Source organism: Poeciliopsis prolifica, unplaced genomic scaffold (genome assembly GCF_027474105.1).
Source record: "Poeciliopsis prolifica strain line A6 unplaced genomic scaffold, Auburn_PproV2 SCAFFOLD007, whole genome shotgun sequence".
Lineage (NCBI taxonomy): Eukaryota > Metazoa > Chordata > Actinopteri > Cyprinodontiformes > Poeciliidae > Poeciliopsis > Poeciliopsis prolifica.
Genome location: NW_026562382.1, coordinates 4,110,007 through 4,136,479, shown reverse-complemented (window position 1 = coordinate 4,136,479; position 26,473 = coordinate 4,110,007). Strand labels below are relative to the sequence as shown.

Here is a 26,473-nt window from a genome sequence, read left to right as displayed (position 1 = left end):
GGCTTTGATTTTCATTAGGAGCATAAACAGCAATCTGACTTCACTGGAGGATTTCTGTTGAGGGCTTTTGTTGTTGTTGTTGTTGTTGTTGTTGTTAAACCCATTTCCATGACCTAGATAAATCTGCATTAAGTCATTGTTCAACGCCTTAATAACATCTCAAAAGCAACTTCTCACTATCCTCATTATTCACAAGACAACAGCTGCCCCCCTTGGAAATTTCTTTACATTTTGTCACATAACGACCAAACCCTTCAATGTATTTTGTTGAAATTGTACAATATAGACCCACCCAAACTAGAACATGATTGGAAATTGAAAGGGAAAATGTTTTTCACAATCTTTCCAAATGAATCATACCACCCGACTCAATATTTTGCAGAAATGTCTTTTTCTACAGATGTAGCCACATATCTTTTGGAGCATGTTTCCTGGGCCAGTGAAATACATTAATGTACTTTGACCCTAAACATTCTTTTATCTGCATCTATAAGGTTGTCACCCTGGAAGGTGAACCTCCAGGGTGACAAAAGACCTCTTAGGTCTTTTGCAACCCCAACTGGGTCTTCAAATTGTTCTATTTACCAACATCCGTTTCTACACCAACTCTGACTAAAAGGAGAAGAAGACTTTATTCCCGCAGCATGAGACTGCCATCACCAAGCTTCACAGTGGAGATGGTGATTTCAGTTTTGTGTGCAGTATTAGTTTTACCCTACACAGACAACCTTGTATGCTGTCTACCCTACATGAGACAAAATGTGCAAAAAATTAAAGGGTTATGAATATCTTTGAGGTGTTGTGTATAAGTAATTCCTTAGATAAGGTCTATTGAATCTTTTTTTAATAAATTAAGTTTTCACAGGGTCAAGTGGACTCAGAGGAATTAGCACAAGCTTAATGCTTGTGCACTGCAGGTTCCTGACGCCTTCTTCCTCTGCAGTCATCTTTCCTATTGATCCCCCCACTGTAATGTAAAGCTTCATCTTACCCTGGAGGATATCATCTGACAATTTTGTCAGGGATCATTAGAATACTACTTTTTGATTGCGTAGTCCTGCAGTCTGCAGAAACCGGCTCCCTTGGGTGTTTTTAAAAGCTTGTTTTCCTGCGATGGAAATAAAAAAATAAATAAAAATGACTTGATTTAAGATGAGTAAACATAAACGAACTGGTCTCAGTTTCGCGTACAGTTGCTGTGGTTTTATTGTACACTCTGAACAGGTTCACAAATGGCATGTGTGTGTGTGTGTCGGTGTGGGCATGTGTGTGTGTGTGAAGATGGCATGACTGAGTGTTATCATTTGGAGGTTTGTGTGAAATATAATGGTATAAAAAAAATTTTTACGCGTGCACTTTTAAAGGATGTGACATAAGAAAAAAAGGATATATTACAAACACTGAGGAGTTTTTTTTTGTCTAAAACTTACATTTAACAGATAAAAAAATGATAAAGACAGGCTGCTAACAGACATATGATGTATTCCACCTAGTAGAACTCTCCTCCAAACGATTTTAAGAATTACAGATTTAAGACAGGTCATTAAAGGTTTGTGTTCTACAAAAATGTTAAAAAAGCATTTTAATTATATACGTTTTATAATTCCACATATAAAGACTTTGCTAGAAATTTGCACTATTTTCTAGCTGCTGTGGAAAGCGGCAATATCCAATCCACACACCTCCAGAGTCAGGACGACCTTGTACAAAACACATTGTCCCAGATATCCTCAAACCATGTAAAATAAATAAATAAATAAAACACATGCTTTACTTTTACTATATGACATGAAACACTCCATGGGTCTGTTTGAAAGTCATGCTAAAAAAAAGTCCCAAACACTAAAGTAATGGCTATATTTGTTTATGTTCGGCAGCCTGAATGAATCATGATGATGACTATGATGATGATTTGTTCTCAGTGTTTGATTTTCTTTGCACATGCCCCTTACCATAATAGGAGTTTACTTTTAATCTGTCCTCCCGTCTTACACTCGAATATTTTTTTTTTCTTTTGTTGTTGTTCTCATTTTAAATCATTCCAGGAACTGGAGTTCTGTTTTCACGTTTCAGCTGCAGAATTTGATGCCCTCCTTTTGTTCTAAGAAGCAGACTGGGTTCACATGCCCTAGAGAATAACAGTTCCTTTTCCTTGAAAAGAGGAGTTAATTAAAGGTTAAACAGAAAATTCAAAAAAGTAAAGTTCGAGTATGAAGAAGAGAGGAAGAAAGTACATAAAGTTAATACTTGCATTATATTTGTCAGTGTTCTGGTGCAGGAAAAAAAGAAAAAAAAGAACATACACAGGATCACCGGTGCAGGTGTGACTGCTAGAGAAGGAAATGACAGAGAGCATAAAGTTAATGGCAGCAGTAATTGCTGCCATTAACAGCACACCAGTAAGGATGGCGGAGGCAAATAGCGGGGAGAGAAAACAGCTAGTATGCCCTTTAGAATAGGAAAACACTTTGAGAAGACGATAAGCTTTGAAAAAGGATACATTTTACTATGCTTCTGAAGAATGTTGGTTTTAATATTCATCTTACTTGTAACATCCTGAGATATAAATTTAAAAACACTGTTTTTTGGGGGGGAGGGTTTCTTATTATTTTTTTTTATCAAAATAAGGATTTAAATATTTGTGTTGTTATTCCCCTCTTTTTTACAATCGTCTCTTTTTTTTACATTATTTAATAACTAAAGAATAACTAAACAAAAGTGGGCAAAAGAGTGAACAAAAAAGACACACAACTGCGACAAAAGCAAACGAATTCAACAATTTGGATTTTAATCACTCAACATAAACCCCATGGGAGATTTTGAAAGTCCGGACAGTATTCAATTATATGCCTAATTCTTCTTAATTTATTACATAACCTCATGTCTGTTTTGTCATGTGTCAAGAACCATCAAGCAATTCTCACATTCCAACAACCAATCAGAGAAGGAGGCTGAGATGTGTTTGACGGTGCTTGGAGAAAACATTCATAAGAGATGAACAGCTGCTGTGAGAGGTAAGTCATTAGCAAAGACTTAATTTACACACAGACATACACACACACCCCCACGCACACACACACACACACACACACACACACTGAGAGCTGCAAATGTGTGTTATGAGTTTCGTCCAGTGAATGGCCTGGAACAAGTTGTGCGCCACTGCTGTTGTCCTTACATTGAGCTGAAGGGCCCTGAACTATTCTTTGTGCTTCAGCGAGTTCAAACTGCTTATTTTGTGTTATGCAACTTTCTAGTCACTATAAGCATGTAACTGTTACTGTTGTTCATATGTAAGGTCATTAGGACCTACTGACAGTCACTATAGATACCATCTGCATATGTTTCATCATTTACTTTGCCTCATATTGCTGTGAGACAGTGTATGCAATGTTTTGACATCATCTCTAAAACCTCTCAAGAGCACCCACATTATGAATCTGAAGGTGAAAGACCAATGGGACAAATGAAGTGATCCCACACAAATAACGACTAGCTCCTCTTTAAAAGCTATTGTGGCCAAGTGCTATCATTTCTGCGGAGTGATGAGGGCGGTGACACCGGCCCCAGTGAGGATTCAAGCGCATGCTGTTGAATAGGTGGGCCAGCCCACATTTGGTGAGGAAACAGTCAGCGGTTGATGGCCACCAACCGTCCAGTAATGCAGCTGGTGACACGGCTGCATCTGCCCTGCAAAGTTGTTCGTAGCCCTGAGGCTTCATTCACATTTGTAAAAAACAACAACCGTGAATCTTCAATGTTCTTTATTGGGACTTATGTGATGAATGAACGCAAACTTGAAATTTCTTGATGGAATAATGACCTATTAACAAAAACAAAAAAAACACTGAAAATCCAAAAAGCGTGACATTCAATTGCTGTTTAGCCTTCTTTACTCTTCTAAGTAAAAACTTCTGCACTGATAAAGTGGTGAGAAGTTTAAAACAGGGTCAAGCTCTAAAGACAATTTTCTATGCTTTGGACTTTTCTTGTAAGAAGAAAGCTATCATCGAAAGAAAACCATAATACATCAAGTCTAAAGCTAAGCACAAGCCATGAAGCAGACACAGAAAATGTGAGAGAACACGCTCTGATCTTTATGGTCCATGTTCAAAATGCTACGTGTTGCAGAGAACAAACACTGCACATCTCACTGAAAACACCATCACTAAATGAAAGCATCGTATTTTGGAGGCGTCTTTCCTGAGCAGGGACTGATAAGATGATCACATTTGATGGGAAGCTGGATCAAAGTACTTACAGTTCGGTCCTGGTGGGATACCAAATTCTTGAGAGTGGAGTGGAGCGTCCCCTTTTAGTTGGACAGTTACTATAAACATATACCCAGAGCTGCATTAAAATCTTTGAATAAACCGGTGTTGGTTCAGTTTCCTGTGTGGTCTTTATTTCTTAAATCTTTTTTTGTTTCATAAGACCTCTAAACATTTGGAGTATTAGGATCAGCTCGGGATTATTTGCCAAGCTTTATTTATTGTTTTAATCCTTTATTTATCGACAGGGATTCTTTGCTTTCAGAAAATGTATTTGGAAACATTTGTCACAAAGACATGTGACTGAAAAGCGCAAGATGGATTTTGGTTTCTGTCTGTAGTGAGGCGAGATACACCAACTGCTTGTGCCTCTCCCTTCCCCTTATGCATTGAGAAGGGTCAAGTTAGTCAGTGAATATGGAATGAGCAACAGATGCTGCAGTGGTCACTCTAATTTCAAGCACTGTTTGACCCTGAAACTGCCCCACCTTTGGCCTTTCTCCCCTACACACCCTCACCCTCGTCAAGTGATACAGATACGCATGCCTCAGTGTTGCAGATGGCCCAAAATAAAGTGCATGCTCAAATCTTGGCCTTTTATGATCCTTTCTCTTCAGGAAGAATTGGTATTATAAACAAATTCACTTCCTGAGCGATAACGCAACTTCTTTTTTTAACCACGAAATGTGTCCTCCGTTTATCAAACTGCTTGATATGGCTGCAACAGAACGCGTTCCCACATGATAATGTCAAAGTAAAGTCAAATTTTATTCTAACATACCTCTGTAGCGTAGCCATGCTTGTGAGTCGTTTCTGTTGTGGCAACAAGATGAGCAATTACTTCTCCTTTCTTCTCCCGCCAGCCGCTGTTCAGCCACTTATTGTTCAATAAATTAGAATGAAACACATTTGTCAAAGTAAAAGTAACAAAATAACCTTTTGCCGCATAATAAGTGTACTTTTAAGAATGCCCAAAATCTGTTTATTCATTTTTTATTGGTCTGATGTGATAATCTAATTTTAAATGCCATGTTTTTGTTAGCTTAAAGCAGAAGTTTAGCATAATTATCAAAAAGAAAGATTTGAAACCATCTGTGTAGTTATTATATATAATGATAGTGTGTTTCATTTAGTGATCTTGTTTGTGAACATTATAATAATATCTGCTAAATGATTCATCTCACATATCAGTAGTAGATACAAGAAGTAGATTGTCAACAATTGTTATGTTACCTGGATAGAGCAAGACATTAGATGATTCTTATGTTCATCATTTAATGTCAACGCATCCTCATTAATTTCCAAAAAAATAAAAATAAAATCCATTTATAGTGAGGGATATTTTTCTACTTTATTTTAAAACAAGACAATCACATACAGATTAACAATAACCCAATCTCTGAGATCTCTAAGATCCAGGTGTTTCTGATGCCTAAAGTTTGTGATGGTCACATCACAAACTTTAGAAAGTGAGGAGCAGTGACTCTACGTTTATCTTCCTCTGCAAGATGACGCACTTCATCCTGTCTCTCCTGTTAAGTCCAACAACCCTAAGCAGGAAGCTCATTTCAGTCAATCACATCCAAGATCTTGTTCTTTTGGTCAGGAGCCACATCTTTCTACCATAGGACAAGCAGAACATTGATCATGAGGATATCTAGATTAAACAAGCAGATAGTTGGAAGGAGCAATGTAAAGGTTGCCCTTGTATTTTTATTTATTAAATTTTTTTTACAGATAAAGACATAATTAATTAGCGTATTTCATCAAGCACAAAAGAAGTCAATGAACAAAGATGATCAGGAGACCTGGCAACAAATCTGTGGTTATATTTAGAGAAGGTAAGTCAAGCATGTCACTGTACTCGGCTTTTACTCATGTTAATTTGTTATTCTCATTAACCATTCTGCTGTTATGTAATGGTGCTGTGGGCACTTTTTAACATGTGAAGTCTGCAGCTTCCATTATTTATGCCCTTTCAGAGCATGGATGTACGTGGGATATACGCCTTCAGTGGATTGTGTTTGAAAATGGAGGAAACGTCCCGCATTCAGCAGAACAAAAATGTGCCAAACTGCCATCAAAAGTGCCACTTTCAGAGACTTACAGCCAGCTTCCTGGTCACAGCATCCATTTTGCTGTAACTCAGCACCATTAATAGCACGGCAGGGCTTAGCGTCTTTCTTTTCCTCCTTTCCACTGGGAACTGTGTTGACTTGGAAATATCTTTAGACGTGAACTGGGTATTACACTTTTGCCAGTTTAGTTTTATTCACACTGTACAGGAGTGCGAGTTGTTTTCTTCTTTTTCTGACAGGCATAAGCCCTTACTGTGGTGCTGTCTCCACAGTACAATCACAGGCATCGAAGTGGTGGCACCATGCCTTAGCTCTGGTTCACTCTGTCTGAGTGGTACTGATACATTGCAGAAAAAAAAGGTGGAAAAATGAAAATGGAAAATTACCTCCAAAACCTTCAAATTCACCGTAACCTAGTAGCTGGCTAACATTAAGTTTCAGCAATGGATCCTGTGCAGGAAAATCTATGGACTCAGTCTAAAATCTAAACATTTTAAATGAACTCATACAAATCTGCCAAGATGATTGGTCAAATATCCAGCACATGTATATGTAATAACCTGTATAATGTTCAGCCAGAGTGTTCAGTTCACCCCAACATGCCCATGATGAGTGACTACACTTATTGATATAATTCAGTATTCTGTATTTTATGTATTTTTATGCATGTAGAAAATACTGTATAACATAAAGAAAAAAAAATCTTACTTTTTCTTTATATTTGCTTTTTTTTTTTTTTGTTTTTTTTTTTTTTGTTTTTTGTTTTTTTCAGAGAAAAATATCTGAACAGATTATGCTCCAAACAAGTAGTGTGATCTGTTTTTATAACAAATGGTAACTTAAAAAAAATAAAACATAAATCTGACACTTTTCGCAAATTTTCAACAACAAAGTAACTATGTTTGATTGCAGGTGCACAGTCTGTCATCATAGCAAGGCTTGGAGCCGCTGTGAAGCAGCCACATCTAAACAGAGTTTTCCTCTGGGACCTGTTACCATAGTCACAACCATCACACAGATTAGAACCTGACCTTGGGGAGATGCGCAGCCTCTTCTTGCTGATCTTACTATGATTGGGAAACAGGAATAGACAGAAAAGCAAAAGAATATGTGCGACAATTAAGCAAGTTGTTTTTCCCCAATCAGCAGAAACGTCGGAACTACCCGAGATGTCAGCTGAATTTGTGCAAAAAAGAATGATAAATGTGATCAATTTACCTTCATTTTCAGCTAATGATCAAAGTGGATAGATTTTTTAAACCAAAGCATTGTAAATATCAACATTCAACTTTACCAATAATAATTTTTCATGCAAATTCACACTCATTTATTTGTTACATGGAGTGTTTATGTAAGCAGAAGATCCTGCTGTACTTGCCCAGTCCCAGAGAGCCCAATGTTTCTCTGTACCTGTTCCCAGTAGATTGTGATGGAAGACCCACCAGTGAGACTTCCTGGAACTGGCAGCATCCCCTGCCGTAGTGAACTGGGCATGAAAACAAGCTCCATTAATGAGGTGCCTGCAGACCCTGCAAATGTTTCAGAAAGTGGTGGAAAGTTTTTTTTTTTCTTAAGTCACTTAAAGTTGAATTTAATAAGTTTTATGATTATAATGACCAACTGGAAATCCATTAAAAAGCTGTGCAGTCAATTCCCTTCAAACACTATATACTGTAAGTCCCTGGCTCTGATTGCAGAAGAGATTGTACTCTCCACAACAAACTTGTAGATTATATACATCACCTTGCTGCAAAGGTTGAAGAACGTAAGTTTTTTCAAGAAGAAAAATGTCCTCTATCTCTTACTGTAGGCAGCTTTACTATTGCATCTGTTGTCCAGGTGAACACCGAAGTATTCGTACTCCTCCACCACCTCCACTTCTTGTCTCATGACGGAAATAATGCTTAACCTAACTCTGTTTCTCTATAGCCACTGATGACTGGTGGGTGGGTTTTCTTTGATACTGGAACAACACAGAATGTCTTCCATAAAACTGGAGCCTTCTTCCAGGTCAAGCTAAGGCTGAAGAGGTGCAACAGAATCCCACAGAACTGCTTTGGACATGCCTGTAGGAATCTATGGATGACACCATCTGGACATGCAGCCTTCAGTTTCTCCAGCTGCCTTTTCACTTGACTTCTACAAACAAGACAAGTGGGAGGAGGAGGCAAAAAGAGGAGCAGCATTTCCTGATTTGGTTCAAGACAAACAGGAGGTGAGGTGGGAGGTAAAACATTTTAGGTGTGACAGACAAACTGTGGATTAAAGGAAGATGTGTTTGGTAAGAAGAGGAGGATTCTGAGTTTCTTCAGCTTCCAGTGACCACTTCTTCATAATTCTCTTCGTTACAGGTTGCCCATAACCAAGAAGCTTATATTCCAAGCAGAGTAAAATAAGCTTGTGATCTGATTTTTCCAGAGGAGGTCTTGCTTCGGAGATGTATAAATCTGTGACATTTGCATAAAACAAATACAACGTCTTGTTTTCTCTTGTGGAGCAGCAACCTTCTTGAATAACCTTCAAATATTACAGGGAGTTTTGCCTTGAAAAGAAAACTGTTCTTTGTGCTTTGTGCTGTCTGATTCTGTAACAAATAAAGACGCACGTCATTCAATATAAAGGTCATGTAAGGTGCCCAAAACATCAACATCCCAACAAATCTTTTTCGCCTATAAGAAACAGGAATTGTGTTTTTCTTTATGTGACTCTTTGTATGTGTTTGGTCATTTTTGCCTCTATAAACACACAAAACACAACATTGGCGCTGATATTTTGTTATTATGGTCATCCTATGGGAGAATGCTACATGTCATAAGAGCAACAATGCGCCACATTTCCTAACTGGATGTTTCTGTTCAGCCCCTCGCCACAAAATCACAGATGGATTTCTTTTATTTCAAGGTAAATTACAGAAAAATTAACCCTGCTGCATATAATTCATTCAAGAGTTCTCTTTCTGTGCAGAAATACAGATACTCTCCATACCTTAATGCAATTTTTGAAATCTTATTCATTCAGTTAATTTAAATGTGGCAGGCTTTTCTTTCTGGAGACTCGAGGTACAACTATTTCACTTTTAGAATACAAAGCATGACCTGGTATTGCAAATAGATGTTCATCCTGCAGTAGAATTTAAATTGCTTCCAAAAGTCGTCGCTGTTGGACCAAATGTTGTTGTAGCCTCATTTGGACAGCAGAGGTCAGTGTTGTATGGATGTTCATTCATGAAATGTTCCCATCTGAATGGAACTCATTCATCAGTATTCCCTTTACCTTTATGCGTGCTACTGTGCCAGATGTTTATAGCTTTTCTTTACATAAACAGTTTTTCAAACAAAGTTTCTACAACATAAAACACAAGCTGTTTTATTACAATGGAGTCACATTGTTCTTTTGTGCCTTTGTCTTTCCGTCGTCTCATGTGGTCCCTGTGTCTGCACCGACTGATTAAACTACTTTGAACATTTTATGTTTGCAGGCAGATGATGAAGTGTCCACGGCCTGCAGTAAATGTTAATATGCTGTTTTATTTTTGAAGTGAAGAAACAACTACACCATTGGGCTGATCAACCACTGTTTCCCTGTGTAAATTGATATGCCTCAGGGAAATGGCTTAGTGTTTCCAAGGATTTACATGCATTAAAAAGTTTAAGAGAAAGTATTTTGTTCTGTAGATATATTTTTCCCCAAATTTTAATGTTTTTGTCCAGCACACAGAAAAATTTAATAAACGTGGTCATTTAAAAACCACATGGAAAGGGGAGGGGGATAATTGAGCTGGTGTCACCATAAACATGTCTCTATGGGTAATATAGGGCTCTCCTGGTGCTGCTTTGTGATTTAGCTGCGTTTACAAGTGCACTAATGTTAAAGTTGTATGTTACGCAAAAGTCTTTTGGTGTTCTCATGTGAACAATTATAATTCACATTGATTTAAAAAAAAAAAATTATGGAACGCATTGAGGCGGAACTGTTTGTCTCACTCGAATTTCTTCACGGTACTTTATGGCAGAACACACACTGCAGGGAGAAGCCGCGGATTTGATTTTCCGAGGCTAACTAGTTAGCGCGCCCTGTGCTGTGTGCAGCTTTCTCCTACAACGGGAATGTCACTGTTTTAAAAACAAACTACAGCGTCAACTTAAAACTAAACAAAATGAACCTCGATAGACTCAGAAAACGAGTTCGGCAGTACATTGACCAGGTGAGTGAACTGAAGCCCGTGTTGGTTTCTGGGTTGCTAGCAGATGCTAATTCCCAGCACACTCAGCGAAAAAAAACCTTTACAGTTCACCGGGTTACCAACAAAACGAAAACTCTAATCTAAGTGAAAATTGCGTATAAAACCAGCCTTGTGTTTTCTTGTGTGTTTGTTCATAGCAACAGTATCAAAGTGCGCTGTTTTGGGCCGACAAGATAGCATCCCTCTCTCATGGTGAGTAGCAACCGGTTGTCTTCTTTAATTAATCTATACAACGTCTGGACCTTTTGCTCCTTCTGAGCCCGTCGGACGTTAAATCCAGAGTACTGACCTCTTCCCTGTCCGGCGGGCGGACTTACGGATTTGGGGCGCATCTTGGTAACCTGTTGACCGTCGCTTCATTTGTCAAGGCTTTATCATGTTATCCCCTCCAGAGCAAGGTCTGGTCAAAGGAGGACAAGTGTGATCAATTCAATGAAATGGACCTATTGATCAGTTAGAAGAAAAAAAAAAAAAATCGTCTTAAATACTACCATTATTTGTCTCCTTCCTGAGATCTCTGTATTTATTCACTTTTCAAAAGAAAAGCTGCTGCTCTTTTCCTTCACTTATAAGATGGGAACAGTAGTCATGCTGTGAAACTGAAGGAGCACCACCCATTCCTATCAATAAGGCATTTTTGTTAAAACTACAGTTGATCAGGTATGAGCAGCTTGTCCTCTTTCTACCTGCTGTGTAGAAAGCAGGTAGAAATGTGCCAACATTGGGTGAGCAAAAGAGATAATGCAGAAAACCTGAAAGTACTGACATTATTAACACACTCAGTTTTAAGTGATTTGGTTATATGATCGAAAGTTGCAAAGGTAGCTTGGTAAGGATTTCAGTGTTGCTGAGAATGAAAATGTAAAGAGAAAATCATGTTTATTAGACTTCATTGTTGGCATTCATGTCTGACAGAAATTATGGATTTTCTTTTCTATTTCTAATTTTAAAAGTTGTGACGATTTGAATCTAGAAGGGTGAAGACATTTTAACATCAAAACTGTGTCAGGCACCCTAAACAGAGTAACTCTCTAATGATAGTGGTAATTTTCTAAACCTCTCACCAATGATATTGTTGCATGAAAATGTGACAATAGGGTTTCTTTCTTTGGCATGCAGAAGATCCCCAGGATATCTACTGGCTAGCTCAGTGCCTTTACTTAACCTCACAGTACCACAGAGCCTCGCACGCCCTCCGTTCACGGAAACTCGACAAGGTAGGCGGCATTTAAAGCTTTTCACATCAATCTACTTTTAAAGTGAGTTTGTTCAAAAAAAGATGAGCTGTAAATTGAGATTTCTGTTCTCCCACATAGTTGTATGGAGCTTGTCAGTATCTTGCTGCTAGGTGTCATGTAAGTAAATTAAAATGTATGGAAGTTGCAAAACGTTTCATGCATGTGCGTTATTGTGGACGATCACATAAGTGAATCTCTTTTATTATTATTTTTTAACTAGTATTCTGCCAAAGAGTTCCAGCAGGCCTTGGATATCCTGGATGCAGAGGAGCCTGTTAACAAGAAATTAGTAGATAAAAGTGAAAAAGACGACAACGGGACAGAATCTGCAAAGGAATGGGACATGTCGCCTGCTTCTGTAAGTCTAACTTGACTTGAAAATATTCCACAAATATAACATCTTACATGCCAGCCTAGACAGTGCTGCAGTAAGTAGAGTTTATGGGCATAAATGTCACTGATTGCCAACTTAAAGCATGTCCTAATAGGCAGAGTGGATTAGAGCGAGGAGTTAGCTCAAAAACAAAGCAAATTTTTGGGGTTCCACTTAACTTTTATGTTGTGAATTGACCTATCTGAAGTTTCCAAAAGATTTTATTATCAACTGTCTTTTCTGTGTTTAGACACATTTAATTTTGGTGCATGTACATTTTTGATTTTGGAAAAAGTACTGAAGCATCTCTACAATATCTGCGCTAATATTTTAGGAATCTACCGAATAATTTGGATTCAACTATCCGGTTTCAACTAGTTGGACAGATCTTCTTGTTCCAAGAAAAATTAAGGAGTAATGTAATGTACAAACTGTTATGACGCCAGAGCATGAAAGCTCAATCATTTTTAAGCATAATGCTTAATTAAATGATTTACAAAAACACAGTTTTTAAACAATTATTTCTTTTAAAAAAAAAAAAAAAAACACTAAATCAATTTTCCAATTTAGTTTTCCCTCTTTCTCTTTCGCCTCTGAAAAATGTTAGATCAGTAGCTCCATCTGCCTCCTGCGGGGTAAAATCTATGATGCCATGGACAACAGGCCCCTGGCCACCTTCAGCTACAAAGAGGCCTTGAAACTTGATGTCTACTGCTTTGAAGCCTTTGACCTTTTAACATCCCACCACATGTTGACGGCACAGGAAGGTGAGGTTAATCTGTTCCGATAATCTCATCGACACCTATTATTTGTTTGGCACTTCTATAACGATTTCATATTCCCATAAACATCATTCTTGCAACAGAAAAGGACTTCCTGGACTCGCTTCCTCTAAGTCAGCAGTGCACTGAAGAAGAAGAGGAGCTGTTACACTTCCTTTTTGAGAACAAATTAAAGAAGGTAGGAGGCTCTGCACTTGATTTTTTTTGTTGTTTGTACGAGAAAATATATTTATATAGTGGTTTTGTATCTAAGGAATTATAACACAACCTCCATTTATGTGTCAAGGCACACATTCCTAAGCAAAGTGCACCTAACTACATAAGTTGGTTGATGCATTTGAGAACTAGAGATGGTGGAAATTCTTAGCTCTGTTGTCTTTAATAAAAAAAACAGGGAAAATTGTTTTTTCTGTATATGACCATTTTATATCCTATCAGATTCAATTAATCTGATCTCTGATTGGTGCATCAGTTCTATTTTATATTAATCATGTTCCAACTTGGAAAGTAGAAAAGTTTTTGGGAATATCGTTGCTTTTATTTTTCTGTGAACCCAGATATTACTAAAAGTGTTCAGTATATTTGAGTTGAAACAGATTTCTTTGACTCTTCAGAGCAGAGATCGTCACTTCCAGTTTTCAAGGGTTGATGTCCTGCAAAACTTAGATGTATATTTGGTTCAACAAATTTAATCCAATGAGTGTTTCTCCCCCACCCCTTCAGTATGCATTCAACTACCGTGTTTGAAATTATCTTTATATATATTTTTTCAACTAAAAAGCCGCTTAAATGTCAGACTTTGTGTGTTTTGTTTTTAATTGGTAACACATTTCCATAAGTCTTTATCAGAACTTGTTTTTGCACTCGCTCAGATCCATATCTGACTCTTGGTTGTCACACAGAGAACGTCCGTCTCACGCACTTTTGTTTTCTGTTCCTCTATAGTATAACAAGCCCAGCGATCTGGTGGTGCCGGAGATGGTCAACGGTCTCCAAAACAACTTGGATGTAGTCGTGTCTCTTGCTGAGAGGCATTATTATAACTGTGATTTCAAGATGTGCTACAAACTCACATCGACGTAGGTGTCTATTTGGATTTGGGCTTTTTCCTAGTAACTTGGTGTTATTGAGCAAAAAATGCGTACTTCCACTCAAAATTTGCATAAAGCATTTTTTTTTGTGATAAGCAGCCAGAGTTCCTGTTATTTTGCTTGTACTAAATGTCAGTAAATTGACAAAAACAATGAAGAAGCAGAAGTTGTGATACTTTGTAAGAAGGTTGTTGTCCCCCCCACTTGATAAAAACAGGAAGTTTAAAAGACTCCTAACCTCAAGCTTTGACTCAGAAGATATGTATTTTTTATTTTTTTTCAAGGCATGCTGTTTGTTTTTCAGGGTAATGGTGAAAGACCCTTTCCATGCCAACTGTTTACCAGTTCACATAGGAACATTGGTAGAACTTGGAAAAGCAAATGGTGATAATTTAACTTGCATAGGGTGCAAACATTCACAGACCACATTTATTAGAGTTAACAGGACTGATCAGTTTTTCCTTTTTCATTGCAGAGCTGTTTTACCTTTCACACAGACTTGTGGACTTGTACCCCAACAATCCAGTAAAAAAAAAAAAATCTTATTTTTTTCTTTTAAAATTCAGACAACGGCTTTTTTGTGTTTGTAACTAAATTACATTTTTCTCAGGTTTCCTGGTTTGCGGTTGGGTGCTATTATCTCATGGTTGGCAACAAAAATGAACACGCTAGGCGATACCTTAGGTAGGTATCTGCAGTCAAAAGAAAAGGAGTCCTGCTTAGTTCCTCTTGAAATCTGATTTTTTTTGTTTTGTTTTGTTTTGTTACTTTTACTTCTTGCAGCAAAGCCACCACTCTAGAGAGAACTTATGGTCCTGCATGGATCGCCTATGGTCACTCCTTTGCAGTGGAAAGTGAGCATGACCAAGCCATGGCTGCATACTTCACTGCTGCTCAGCTGATGAAAGGGTAGGTAGCAACTGGTTCCCACTAGATACTGTCTCTTGTTTTTAGGCCAGCCTCTTACTCTGATCAATAGTCTATATTACTCACATCAATAATCATGTCGCATTCAAATCTTGTTTTTTGTTTCCCTGATTCTGATGGTCAGTATGAACGTCAGTAAATTCTCTTCAGTACACCTTCATGCCTACATGTATTGAATTGCTGCCTTATGGTTTGGTCTCTGTGGTAACAAGCAGTTGTGCAGGGATAATTAGTAAAATATTTACTTCTATGCAGAGTTCTCAAACTTTTTCTTGCATGGATACGCTAAAGGCAACAACAAAGCAAGATCAAATACTGAAAGGATGTATGAGAAACAGACATATTTAGAAATGTTTTTTGGATTTGGATTTATTGGATCATTAACTTTACTGCTCAAGAAAATAAGTTCTCAAATCCACAAGATAATGTCAAACTCAAACCCATTGCAATGGCTCCTGATAACTTTAAACAGATTGAAAACAAGTTTATTTAGGATAGTTTATTTAACCGTGGTCCCCCCCCTTTTTTTTTTGTCTTGCCAAGTTTTACTTTCTTTTGCAATACATGTTTTCATTTTACATTAAATCTGTTTGATTTCCATAGATGTCACTTACCCATGCTCTACATCGGGCTGGAGTACGGTCTAACTAACAACTCCAAACTAGCTGAACGATTTTTCAGCCAGGCGCTTAGTATTGCCCCAGAAGACCCGTTTGTCATACATGAGGTGGCCGTGGTTGCATTTCAAAATGGAGAGTGAGTATATTGCTCCAATCAAACAAGACACAGTATTCATAATAGATTTTTTTTAAAGTTAATTTTAGTCTTTGTGCAGCTTTTTTGATAATTTTTACTGAATTTACCACTGCTGATGAAATAAACAAACAATGCTCTGCAAATATTGCTAGCATGAGCTGTTGTTTTATAAGATATCTGCATGTTTTGCCTCCTCGACTGGTGCAGGTGGAAGACGGCAGAAAGGTTATTTCTAGATGCAATGGAGAAAATCAAAGCCATTGGGAATGAGGTGATTCATTTCAATTTAATATGTGGCTTTAAAATTTACGTTCTACATAAGCTTTACTTATAATTTGTTTTTTGACTGAATTTAAGGTTACAGTGGACAAGTGGGAGCCTTTGTTGAACAACTTGGGTCACGTGTGTAGAAAACTAAAGTGAGTACAGTCATTAAATTGTTTTTTTATGACCTAATGTAAACTGATCAACACCTTGTAAGCTATATTTGAATCTACTATCGATTTATTTTTAATCTGTTAACTGCTAAGCTTCTGAGGCTGTGGGGAAAAAAGCATCCTTGTTTCAAAAATTTAAACTTGAACAGTCGAAGGTATTGAACGAATGCTTTGTCTCATGTGATAAATACAGGACTTGAATACTAGTCAACATTTAGTGTTATTAAATTCAGTCTTTGAATAACAGATGTTTAAACATGCTTCATATTTTAGAAAGTACGACCAGGCTCTGGAGTACCATCGTCAAGCTCTAGTGTTGATCCCACAGCATGCCTCCACCTATTCTGCCATAGGATACGTGCACAGCCTCATGGGGGACTTTGAAAGTGCTATCGACTACTTTCACACGGTGAGTTTAAAAGAGTTTGACTTCTCAACGTGGTGCAGTTTCATTGTGGTTGATAGTTGTTAAAACCAGAGAAGTTGTTTTAAGTGTGAAAGTATGAACTTGTACATCACAGCACTTTAGTTTGAACAAGTATCTATAGTAATGTGCTCTCCAATCAGGTTTTTCTGAGAAGCAAAATATTTCAAGTGAACTATAGAACATTCATTAAATTTTTTTGTCGTCTTGGTTATGGTTTTAACACCGGAATAAAAAGTAGCTTGGGATTGGACTGATGTAGATTAATTATTGTTTTGTTGGTTGCCAGAGTTGTTATGTGTTTTTGTTCGTTTCTTTGAAAGGCACTTGGTTTGAAAAGGGACGACACTTTCTCAGTGACGATGCTTGGCCATTGTATTGAGATGTACATCGGGGACACGGACGCATATATAGGTTTGTGTTATATTGAAAGTAAATGAATATAATATACATATATATAAAAAATATATATATATCATTTTTTTCCAGCAGTTTCACTTGGTCTGAAAGACAATTTTTTTTCATATTTGAAGGAACTGTTTTAACAAAATAAAATGTAATACATTTTCACATTAATGTAAGACGAGTAGATATAATGTGCTAAGAATGATTTTAGATGGTTAGATAGGGTCCTATGATTTCTGCTTCGTTAGATTTCGTCCATTCAATCCATAATTACACACTTTTTGGATAATTAATACAGGTAGAATGGAAAACCGAGAAAAGGGAGTGAAATTCAGAAAAAAAACATATATCAGTAAAGTAATAAAACAGATTTCATAGGGCCCCACAATTAGATGTGGTAGTAAAGTCTTTGTATGTTTCACTTTTTGTTGAAGATTGTCACATTAGCCCATTTACAGGATGTAACTATCACATATTTACAGGATGTAAATATCACATCCTTTATTATCATAAGTAGCAATATAATTTGAGTTATAAAATCTTTTCTAGAATATCTACAAGACGCATTGTAGGAAAATAATAGCAATGGTTTTACCTTAGTTCAGTTGTTGAATTCAAATACCCATAAAACATAAAACAATAAATATGAATAATACTTGCATGAATTTCAAATTATTTTAATTTTTCTTCAATAAGGCACTGACATCAATGACAAAGTGCGAGGCAATTTGAACACCCCAGCCCTGATGAAGATGTTGAACACATCGGAGTCGACTGACCTTCAAGCCACGCCAAGGTCGGAAGAGACGAACCTGTCGATGTTGGAGACGCCGGCGTCCAATCAGGAGAAGATGATGCTGGAGACGCCTCTCCGGCTCTCATTAACGCTGGAGTGCGACATGTACGAGAGCGACGTGATGCTGGACACCCTATCAGACACCAGCACGTGATTTCATCCCGTCAGGAGGTGGAACTGTTGTAGCAACGGGTCGTCACAGCTGCACATGTCCACGCCCCGAGGACAACAGTCGGCCAAAAACTCTAGCAGATGTCCTCCACCATGTGGACTCCCCATTCTGTGTTATTTTTGTATCAGAATGCTCTTGTGAAGATTTTTAACAGAAGTGACTGAATTTGTATGCAGCACATGGCGTTTACCACAATTTCACAAGAATGCACTTTAAAGGAGGGAGAAGTGAACACATGCCTTGTTTCAAGGGTTGAATTTGTTTTACTTGGGGGTTAAAAACACTGGGAACATGTGGCCCCCTGACAGAGGATCAGCAGGATCCTCCCTGCTGATTAACCTGTGGATCTTCACTCTGAAGAAAGAGCTGGCTGAGAAAAATCAGATTTGATTTTTGGTTATTACTACAATAAACCATGCATTTATCTTAAATTCTTAGTATGCCTTGTTTTTGTCTGTCTCTTTGTGTAGAGTGTCATTTAGCAAGATTCAGAAAAGGATGGAAACACATGATGCCAACTGGTTAAACTTGGTTAAATACAAAGATGTTTAAAATGGGTTGTGATTTAAGAAACCTTTCATTTGGAAAAATATATATTCTCGGGTTTGTTAAAATAAATTCATTCATCCACCCTTATATCCAAGTTCTACTTTATCAGATGAATATTTTTAATGTTTTGTCAGTGAGAAGGCGTGTGTTCAGTTATGGATGGGGCAACGGAAGGAGGGGCTTGCCTGGGGAGCCATTCATACAAAAACCACCACTGGTGGCAACTCTCCTAAATCCTATGTGCAAACCGAGATTAACACGCCTTTCAATGGATGTCATGCCTGTTAGTTGGATTAGAAATGGGCTGTACTCCCGTCTAAATCAGCCGGCATTTACACCAGCGATCGGATCTGTCAAGATCCGGAGACGTGTTCCTCTGTTGTCCCCAACTTCAAGAACTCTGTATCCACACTTGAGGGACCCCGGCTGCGTTTCGACACAGGCAGTGGAACGAATCCACTACTTAATGGTGAGTTTATGTGTGCAGTGAAATAGTGGAATGCGACCTTGCGAGGGGTTGTGACAGATGAGGATTTATTTTCAGTTCCCTTCCGAGATTCCTACAGGCGGGTAGGGAACCGGTCTGGAGAACTGGACTCCTGCAGCTCTTCCTATATCCGAGAGCCGAACAGAACCACCGGTCTCCAAGCAGCTGATACAGACTGACTTCAAACTGGATCAAGTTCAGGTAAAGTTCGTTTTTTCATTTATTTTATTTTATTTTTTTCAGAGAATTATTATTCCTTCACATACGGCGCAAATGGAGAATTCAGAAAATGTTCCACACGATTAATTCACCAGAAAACATTGTAAAAACCATTCAATAAAAAGCATTTTCTTACCACTCGCGATATTTGACTCTCATAGTCTCGCGAGGACACAGCAACGCTCAACACCGAGCGAATTTGAGGGAGATGGGAAGAAATGAGGTCTGATAAGGACCAAATGACCGCGGGTAAGGAGAGAAGCATCTTCGAGATACAATTGAAAGACGTCCCAAGAGAGCAAGAAAACATTCCCGCCAACGCCAAGCCGAAAGAAGAGAAGAAGGAGGTTTTCACCAAGGTACGTAGCCGAGCTGTTGTTTACGAACAGACATGGAGACTCGAGTGGGAGGAAAGGAGGTTTCAGCACCAAGGATAGCAACAGGGTCAGAAGAGGGGAATATGAGGAAGCTGGGGCGAAAACTACTGCTCTTTATTCATGTATTTATTGATTTATATGAATTGTGTCTGTGCTACAGTCATTGGAGCTGTTTTTGTCACCATTTAACATGAATAGGTGACAGTTGGACGAAGGAATCCAGTAAACGCTGCACATTGGAATATCCTGTTATGCCTTCGTCAAAAACAAATACATAAATAAATAAATAAATACGACGCTTATTTATTTACTTGTTTCTTCTCTATTTCAAGAAGTCGCAAACGACATCGTGTTCTACCATACTGTCCAGGACCGGCCGAAGTATAAGCGAACTAAGTCACAGCAGGGGGAACCCAGGATCTCTTGATGGCTCACAATGTGTTCAATGTGTTTTAATGAACCGCCTTTTAAAGAATCTAAGCTTTTTAAGCAAACTAACATGTATTGATATGTTGTAAAGCATTGTGAGTCCTTTCAATTTGAGCTCTACCTATGTGCATTGAATCGGATGTTTATTTATTGGTGCACAAGAAATATTGTGCATCAGTAACGGTGGCATTGATTTTCCAATCTTACGAATTATGAAAATTGCCGTCGACATTTATTCTGATTGGTATTTGCTTTTTTCTTTGTGTGTTGAGTCTTTGTCATTCAATATGATTATCGTTAGATTTACCATATGTGTTAAAAGTACATCAATACTCTCACTGGCTTGTGCAACCTTCTGCCAAAACATTACTTAATGTTGTTCTGTAACATTTTTTCAGTATGTTTTTGACCATTCTACTTTCCACATTTTCTCTAGATACAAAAAAACGTAATTTTTTTGAAGGCTTTTTACATGTTTACCAGAGGAGCCAATAAATAGCACCTTTCCAAACAGCAGAAATGTACACATCATCCAAATAATGATTGTGTTCAGACACATCCCTTCATATCAACGACATGGGGTCACTGACTTGTTATCAGATGAATTGATAACAAAGAAGGTAATCAGAAAGACCTTTAAGGCTTAGATTGTATCATGGCTGTAATGTACAGTGTGAAGGTTTAAACTATGAAGATCAAAACTCGACTTGCTTTGATGTAAAATTTATTTTCTCTGCTTTTTTTTTAGGTGGTTATTCGAAGACTCCCTCCTAACCTGTCAAAGGAACAACTGGAAGAGCATCTCAGTCCTCTTCCATCTTATGACTACTTTGAGTTTTTCCCAGCAGATCAAAGGTATGGTGAGGTTTTATGGCCCTGCGGTTCAATTGCCCACTTTTTTCATCCTCGTTTATTGACCGGTGTTTGTTTTTGCCTTTCCAGTCTCTATCCCCACCTCTTCTCCAGAGCTTATATCAACTTTAAAAGCACAGAAGACATCCTGCTGTTCAGGGATCGATTTGATGGCTATGTCTTTATTGACAACAAGGGTATTTAAATTTTTTCTAAGCCCATTTTGACTGTGTTGACAGCTTTAACCTTGAATGTAGACTTGTGACGTTCAGCTATAAGAAGTACAAACAGAATCTTTGGAGATAAATGTTGACTTTGATAAAGGTGAATTAGAACATTTGTTGCAATTGTTACCTTTTGACAGCTGGTCTATTTAATTTGACTCCGTTTTCAATATTCACCCAGGTCAGGAATATCCTGCTGTGGTAGAGTTTGCGCCTTTCCAGAAGATTTCCAAAAAGAAGCTGAAGAAGAAAGATGCCAAAGCCGGAAGTATTGAAGAAGGTAGGAAAGGAGGAAAATAGATCAATTCTCACAAAATGTACTAATCTTGTGTGGCATTTACTTTATTCTTGCATGAATTTAGAATTAATTCAGCGCAGACAAGTTTAGCGTACAGACTTTTTAAACTGCATTTTATGTCCCTTTTCTTTTTCTTCTTCTTCTATGAATTTCATGTAGATCCAGAATACAAGCGCTTTTTGGAAAACTACTCCTGTGATGAGGAGAAGTCCATGGCTAATCCTGAGACACTTCTTGGGGAGATAGAAGCTAAGACCAAAGAGCTCATTGGTACAATACCACACATTTTGGACATTTTTTTTTTTACTTTAGCCTCTTTCTAGCCTTATCATTTTTAATATTACCACAACCAGGAAAAAACATAATTCAATAGCAAGTAGACAATATATAGACAAATAAGTAAAACCAAAAGCACAATCCTGTCACACTTACTTTTTTCAATTAGATTCATATCCCAGATGCCAAGTAAGATGATATCAATATTATATGATAAATTACATTTCACTATATTTACTTTAGGTGTTTTATATTTGTCTGTTGCCCAGTAGGTGATACTTTGTTTTGTTTCTAACGTTAAAATGTTGTGAAACGAAAAAAGAAAAACACCAATCTATATTTGCAGGGCAGATTTTTATCTGCTCTTTTTTTTTGTTGGAATGGATTTGTGTTGTTTTAATTGAAAAGTCTTTCTCCAGACATGTCAAAGGTTTTTAATTCAGATATATTTTTTAATATCCACATCAATTTTATGTGAGTGACTCTAATTTCAAGTATTAATAACAAAGGAGTATAAGCTTATTTGGACTACGCACTCGCCAGCTCCTCCTTATCTTTTGCATCCAAAATACTAAAAGTTACCTCATGTCCAAAATTTACAAAATAACTACCGCATTTCTTTGCAGTTTACTTAAAGTTAATGTTACTCGAAGAAATCAACTCAGTTTCTGATTTCTTCTCTGTTTGCTTTTAGCCAAACGGACAACGCCTCTCCTGGAGTACATCAAAAACAAGAAAATCGAAAAACAGGTGAGATGGAACCACGGTTGTAAAGACAAGAGCTAAAGCAAACAAAGAAATCCTTTTCTGTGCATCACACTTTCACCAGAGAATAAGAGAGGAGAAGAGAGAAGAGAGAAGAAGAAGGGAGCTTGAAAAGAAAAGGCAACGGGAGGAGGAGAAACGAAAGCGCCGAGAGGAGGAGAGACGCAAGCGAAAAGAGGCAGAGAAGCAGAAGAAGCTGTCCGATAAAGACATCAAAATTAAGGTCGATCCTCATTTCTGAAGAAAATACCTTTTACCAGCTTTTTGCCTTTCCATTTCAATTAAATATCTCAGAGCAATGTATTTTGTCATATTTGCATTGATAGCTCCTAAAGAAGAGTGACAGAGACGATGACGTTGATTCTGACCGGATGAAGGAAAAAAGTGAGCCTTGTGATGCAGGCGTGGGCAAGTGGGAGAAAACTGGAGGACAAATGAAGTCAAAAGAACCAAAAGAAAAGTAAGAAACACCTAATCCATGAAATGAACAAGTAGTGTGCAAAAGTTTATTTTTATTCTTAATGAAAGCCAGAGAACAACCCAGCTTCATCCCTTTCACACATATGAAAAAGTCTTGCTACTATTTTTAAAAAGTATCGATGTAACTTTTAGGAAAATGTGAGAATTTTGAAAACAGTAGACATAATTCACTACTTGCTGCTTTTTTACTGTTACTGTATTTTCAGCATTTCAAAACAGCTGTAAATATTTTCACGATGAAAGAAAAATTATTGTTTTTCAGTCTTTAAATCTTAGGCTGAAGTACAATAAGTTACATTAAGCCTTAAATTCAGGTACAGCGATGACCCTGAATTCCTCCTTTGTGTTACTGCTAGCATTGCTGTAATACACGTTTCAATATACATTTGACCAGCAGAGGTCAGGCTGAGAGCGACAAAGAGCAGAGAGATCAGCACGGCCGCAGGCAGAGAGAAAAGGACCACCGCGGCAAGGACGAGGAAAGAAAAAGGCAACGACACCACTACGAATTCGACAAGTTCATGCGGCGGAAAGACGAGACCAAATGGGGGAAGGGCTACTGCCAGGACCGAGCCAAGAAAGAGGGCCATCATCATGGCTATTCTTACTGTCCTGACGGGGCAGATAAAATGGGAAAGGAGGACAGGGAGGACCTGAGCAACAGAAAGGAACGCCTCCGAAACAAGGTGAGCGAGAAGGTGAGCATGAGATTGAACAGGAAGGTGGTTCCAGATGTCTCTCGTGATGCTGAACGCCTGTGAGGAAATCGCAGTGGAACACAAATAATTGTGTTTGGTTTTGGTTTTCTGATTCACTAAATATCCAACATGTTTTTCACAAAGTTATGTGGTATTTTTTGGGAAGAGGGTGAGAATTAGAGGCAAAATGTATAGAGTTGCAAAAGACTTGGGTGGAAGGTTACCTTCCAGGACAGTGACTTTGAACACACTGAGAGAGATATCTATGTGTTAGAAGTCAGTGTGTAGACCTAAATCTGATTGAATATTTGTGGAACAATTTAAAAGTCTATTATTTATTACTTTACCACATACAAACCCCTATTGTATGTGGTCATAACACAACAAACTGTGAGAAAGTTCAGAGGGTAGATATCACTTTTGGAAGACATTGTAAGAACGTTTAGTTACTTTCTTTACTCGCCGAGGGGCTGAAATGTCTTTTAATCTTCAGGTCACAAGTGAGACAAAATGTGACAGAGTTCAAGATGTACAAGTAGTTTTTACATTACACACAATGTGCATCTGTGAATCCTGACTTGGCCTTGTTTTCATTTGACATCGCTCTCTCTCCCCATCCTGCAGGACCGTCCTGCCATGCAGCTCTATCAGCCGGGCGCACGCAACAGGAAGCGCATGAGTTCAGCTAATAAAGGCTACGACTGCCTCGCCATGGGCCATTCCCCCGAATGCAGGACGGAGCATTGTTATGAGGTCGTTGCCATGACAGCGGGACTGGAAAGGGGGTTTGAGAAAAGCAAAGACGAGCAGTGAATACTCTGGGACTCAAGAGGAAAGTAGTGGGGCATAAAAATCAGTTTTAAGGGGAAGCTGCTGTCATTGGTTGACTGATTTCTTTCTTCCTGTTTGTAGGTTGGTAATGAAATTGTATCTGTGGAACTTTCTTCCTGCTATCTGACTTTCAGGCCTGTCAACTTTTAAGGTCCCCTACTCTTGCTCTTTGTGGTAAAGAGGTGTTTCAGTTCAGACATCCAGGAAAAATTTACTTTCAAGAATATCACCTTGCCTTCTGCATGAGAACTTCTTTCCAATATTTAGCATATTTTGTCATTTGTGTTGTTTTTAGTTGTCTTACGTATATAAAGATATATATAAAGAAAACTGACAGCAGATCTTTAAAAAGTAGGGTAAGAAATGTCCTTTACTATATTTACAGGCAACCAGCAGACTAAAAATTGATTATAAAATCAAATTTCAATGACACGATTTTTTTTGTGTCTGTAATGCGTTGTACATAATCAACTACAGTGCCACAAGAAAGTATCCTTTTATGCTTTTCCATATTTTATTGCATTAAAACTGATTTGGGTGTAGCTTTCTTCATATAGCTTACTATATTTAGTTTGCTTATAGTACAGTGTTCTATAAAAATGTTAAAACGACAATTTTATAAGTAAGAAAAGAAAACAAACAAATATAGTAGGTACATAAGTATTCACAACATCAGATCACAACTGATGAGCAGCAGTAACATTTGATGAATTTTGTGGTTGAACGTGATTGCCACTAGAACACATTTGTTCATACGAGGTCCGGCAGTGTACAGAGCAAAAACCAAGGAGTTTTCTGTAAGACCCCCCCAAAACTGGAACTATTAAATCACAAAAACTAGCATGCATCACCACTGTCATCTTTTGGTAATGCATCAACAGAAGCCTTATCCAGGACGTTGCAACTCATTACCCTGAACCTCAGAGGAGGGTAAAAAAAAAATCTTCCAGCAAACACAATGACACAAAGCACACAGTCAAAATACCAAGGAAGGAGCATCAGGGGCAAACTGTGAATGTTCTCGAGTGACTCAGACAGAACCCAGACTTGAATCCAGCTGAATATTTCTTGAAATACCTGAAAATGACTGAATATATACATTAAAAACAGGGTGGAAATACCCCCAAAGCAGTGGCGCCGTGCTTATGAACTTACTATATTCAAATGTATTTTTTTATAAATATGAGAAATGTCTGAAAAAAATTTTATTACTGTTTTGCAATGGATTATATTGAGCAGGTCAAAAAGAACTAAGCTCATATTGTTCATATTTGTTTTAACATGAAGCTATAATCAAATGTGGAACAGGCAAGCTGTTGTGAATATTTTCTTGTGGCACTGTAACAGATGAAAGTAACAAGTTACGAATAAATATGAACAACATTTAAAACATTTTGGATTGATTAGTAACATGATGTTTAAAATATATCTTATTATTTTACTGCTGTCAACAAAATAAACTGTCAATAAATCAATTTTAAAAGCCTTCCATTATGTGAATAGACGGTATGTGAATGCTTTTGTTTTTCTGCTTTCAGTTTTTGTGTGTGTGTGTGTGTGTGTGTGTGTGTGTGGTGTGTGTGTGTGTGTGTGTGTGTGTGCTGAACTGTGAGAAAATAAATGTCTGCAGTTAAGACACATTTAGCTTGGATTCGGTTATTTTGGTTGTTTTTGGGCGAGGCTGTTTTAGCTCCAAAACTGCTTATTCTGCACATAAAATGAGTCACTTACAGTCAGGGCTGTCGAGGACAGTCCTGCCCTTCTCGCTCCGAGTGAACCAGAAGGCTGATCAAATGTACACAGCAGGTATGCGGCCACACACATGCCTTCCTTTTAAATCATTCTGTATTACAAAAAATTGTTATTATCCTTTGTGTTATCTGGTGTCCTGCTCAAAGAGATAAACATGAACTATGCCTGGCAAACTTTCCCCTAGATAAAGCAGAACTGTAACAATCAACAGGAAACTGGTCACATCAGAGCACACGTTGCATG

At 37.8% G+C, this 26,473-nt stretch overlaps 2 protein-coding genes across 4 annotated transcripts; both read left to right on the top strand.

Moving 5' to 3' along the window:
* The first annotated feature begins 10,378 nt into the window (after positions 1–10,378).
* Positions 10,379–18,424, top strand: cdc16 (cell division cycle 16 homolog (S. cerevisiae)). Its single transcript, XM_055032436.1, has 18 exons — positions 10,379–10,553; positions 10,730–10,784; positions 11,712–11,809; positions 11,909–11,947; positions 12,051–12,188; positions 12,811–12,970; positions 13,069–13,163; positions 13,931–14,064; positions 14,381–14,460; positions 14,552–14,601; positions 14,687–14,760; positions 14,860–14,985; positions 15,607–15,759; positions 15,967–16,030; positions 16,117–16,178; positions 16,470–16,605; positions 16,944–17,034; positions 17,722–18,424. The coding sequence occupies exons 1-18, from the start codon at positions 10,506–10,508 to the stop codon at positions 17,973–17,975; spliced, it is 1,857 nt and encodes a 618-aa protein (XP_054888411.1). The 5' UTR covers positions 10,379–10,505; the 3' UTR covers positions 17,976–18,424.
* A 997-nt stretch (positions 18,425–19,421) lies between these two features.
* On the top strand, positions 19,422–25,964 carry upf3a (UPF3A regulator of nonsense mediated mRNA decay). Of its 3 annotated transcripts, none has more exons than XM_055032386.1 (10): positions 19,422–19,607; positions 20,803–20,909; positions 20,997–21,103; positions 21,312–21,410; positions 21,588–21,698; positions 22,399–22,454; positions 22,534–22,692; positions 22,796–22,929; positions 23,347–23,647; positions 24,272–25,964. In XM_055032386.1, the coding sequence occupies exons 1-10, from the start codon at positions 19,467–19,469 to the stop codon at positions 24,458–24,460; spliced, it is 1,404 nt and encodes a 467-aa protein (XP_054888361.1). In that variant the 5' UTR covers positions 19,422–19,466; the 3' UTR covers positions 24,461–25,964. The 3 variants fall into 3 exon arrangements, with proteins under 3 accessions (XP_054888361.1, XP_054888362.1, XP_054888360.1); XM_055032387.1 differs by having other exon boundaries at positions 23,344–23,635; XM_055032385.1 differs by having other exon boundaries at positions 23,344–23,647.
* Positions 25,965–26,473: the final 509 nt, after the last annotated feature.

Coding starts and splice junctions, on each gene's coding strand:
- cdc16 (XM_055032436.1), top strand. CDS start 10,506: ATGAACCTCGATAGACTCAGAAAACGAGTTCGGCAGTACATTGACCAG. Junction 12,189..12,810: donor GGGACATGTCGCCTGCTTCT/GTAAGTCTAACT, acceptor GAAAAATGTTAG/ATCAGTAGCTCCATCTGCCT. Junction 14,602..14,686: donor ACTTGTACCCCAACAATCCA/GTAAAAAAAAAA, acceptor CATTTTTCTCAG/GTTTCCTGGTTTGCGGTTGG.
- upf3a (XM_055032385.1), top strand. CDS start 19,467: ATGAGGTCTGATAAGGACCAAATGACCGCGGGTAAGGAGAGAAGCATC. Junction 22,693..22,795: donor ATAAAGACATCAAAATTAAG/GTCGATCCTCAT, acceptor TTGCATTGATAG/CTCCTAAAGAAGAGTGACAG. Junction 22,930..23,343: donor TCAAAAGAACCAAAAGAAAA/GTAAGAAACACC, acceptor ACATTTGACCAG/CAGAGGTCAGGCTGAGAGCG.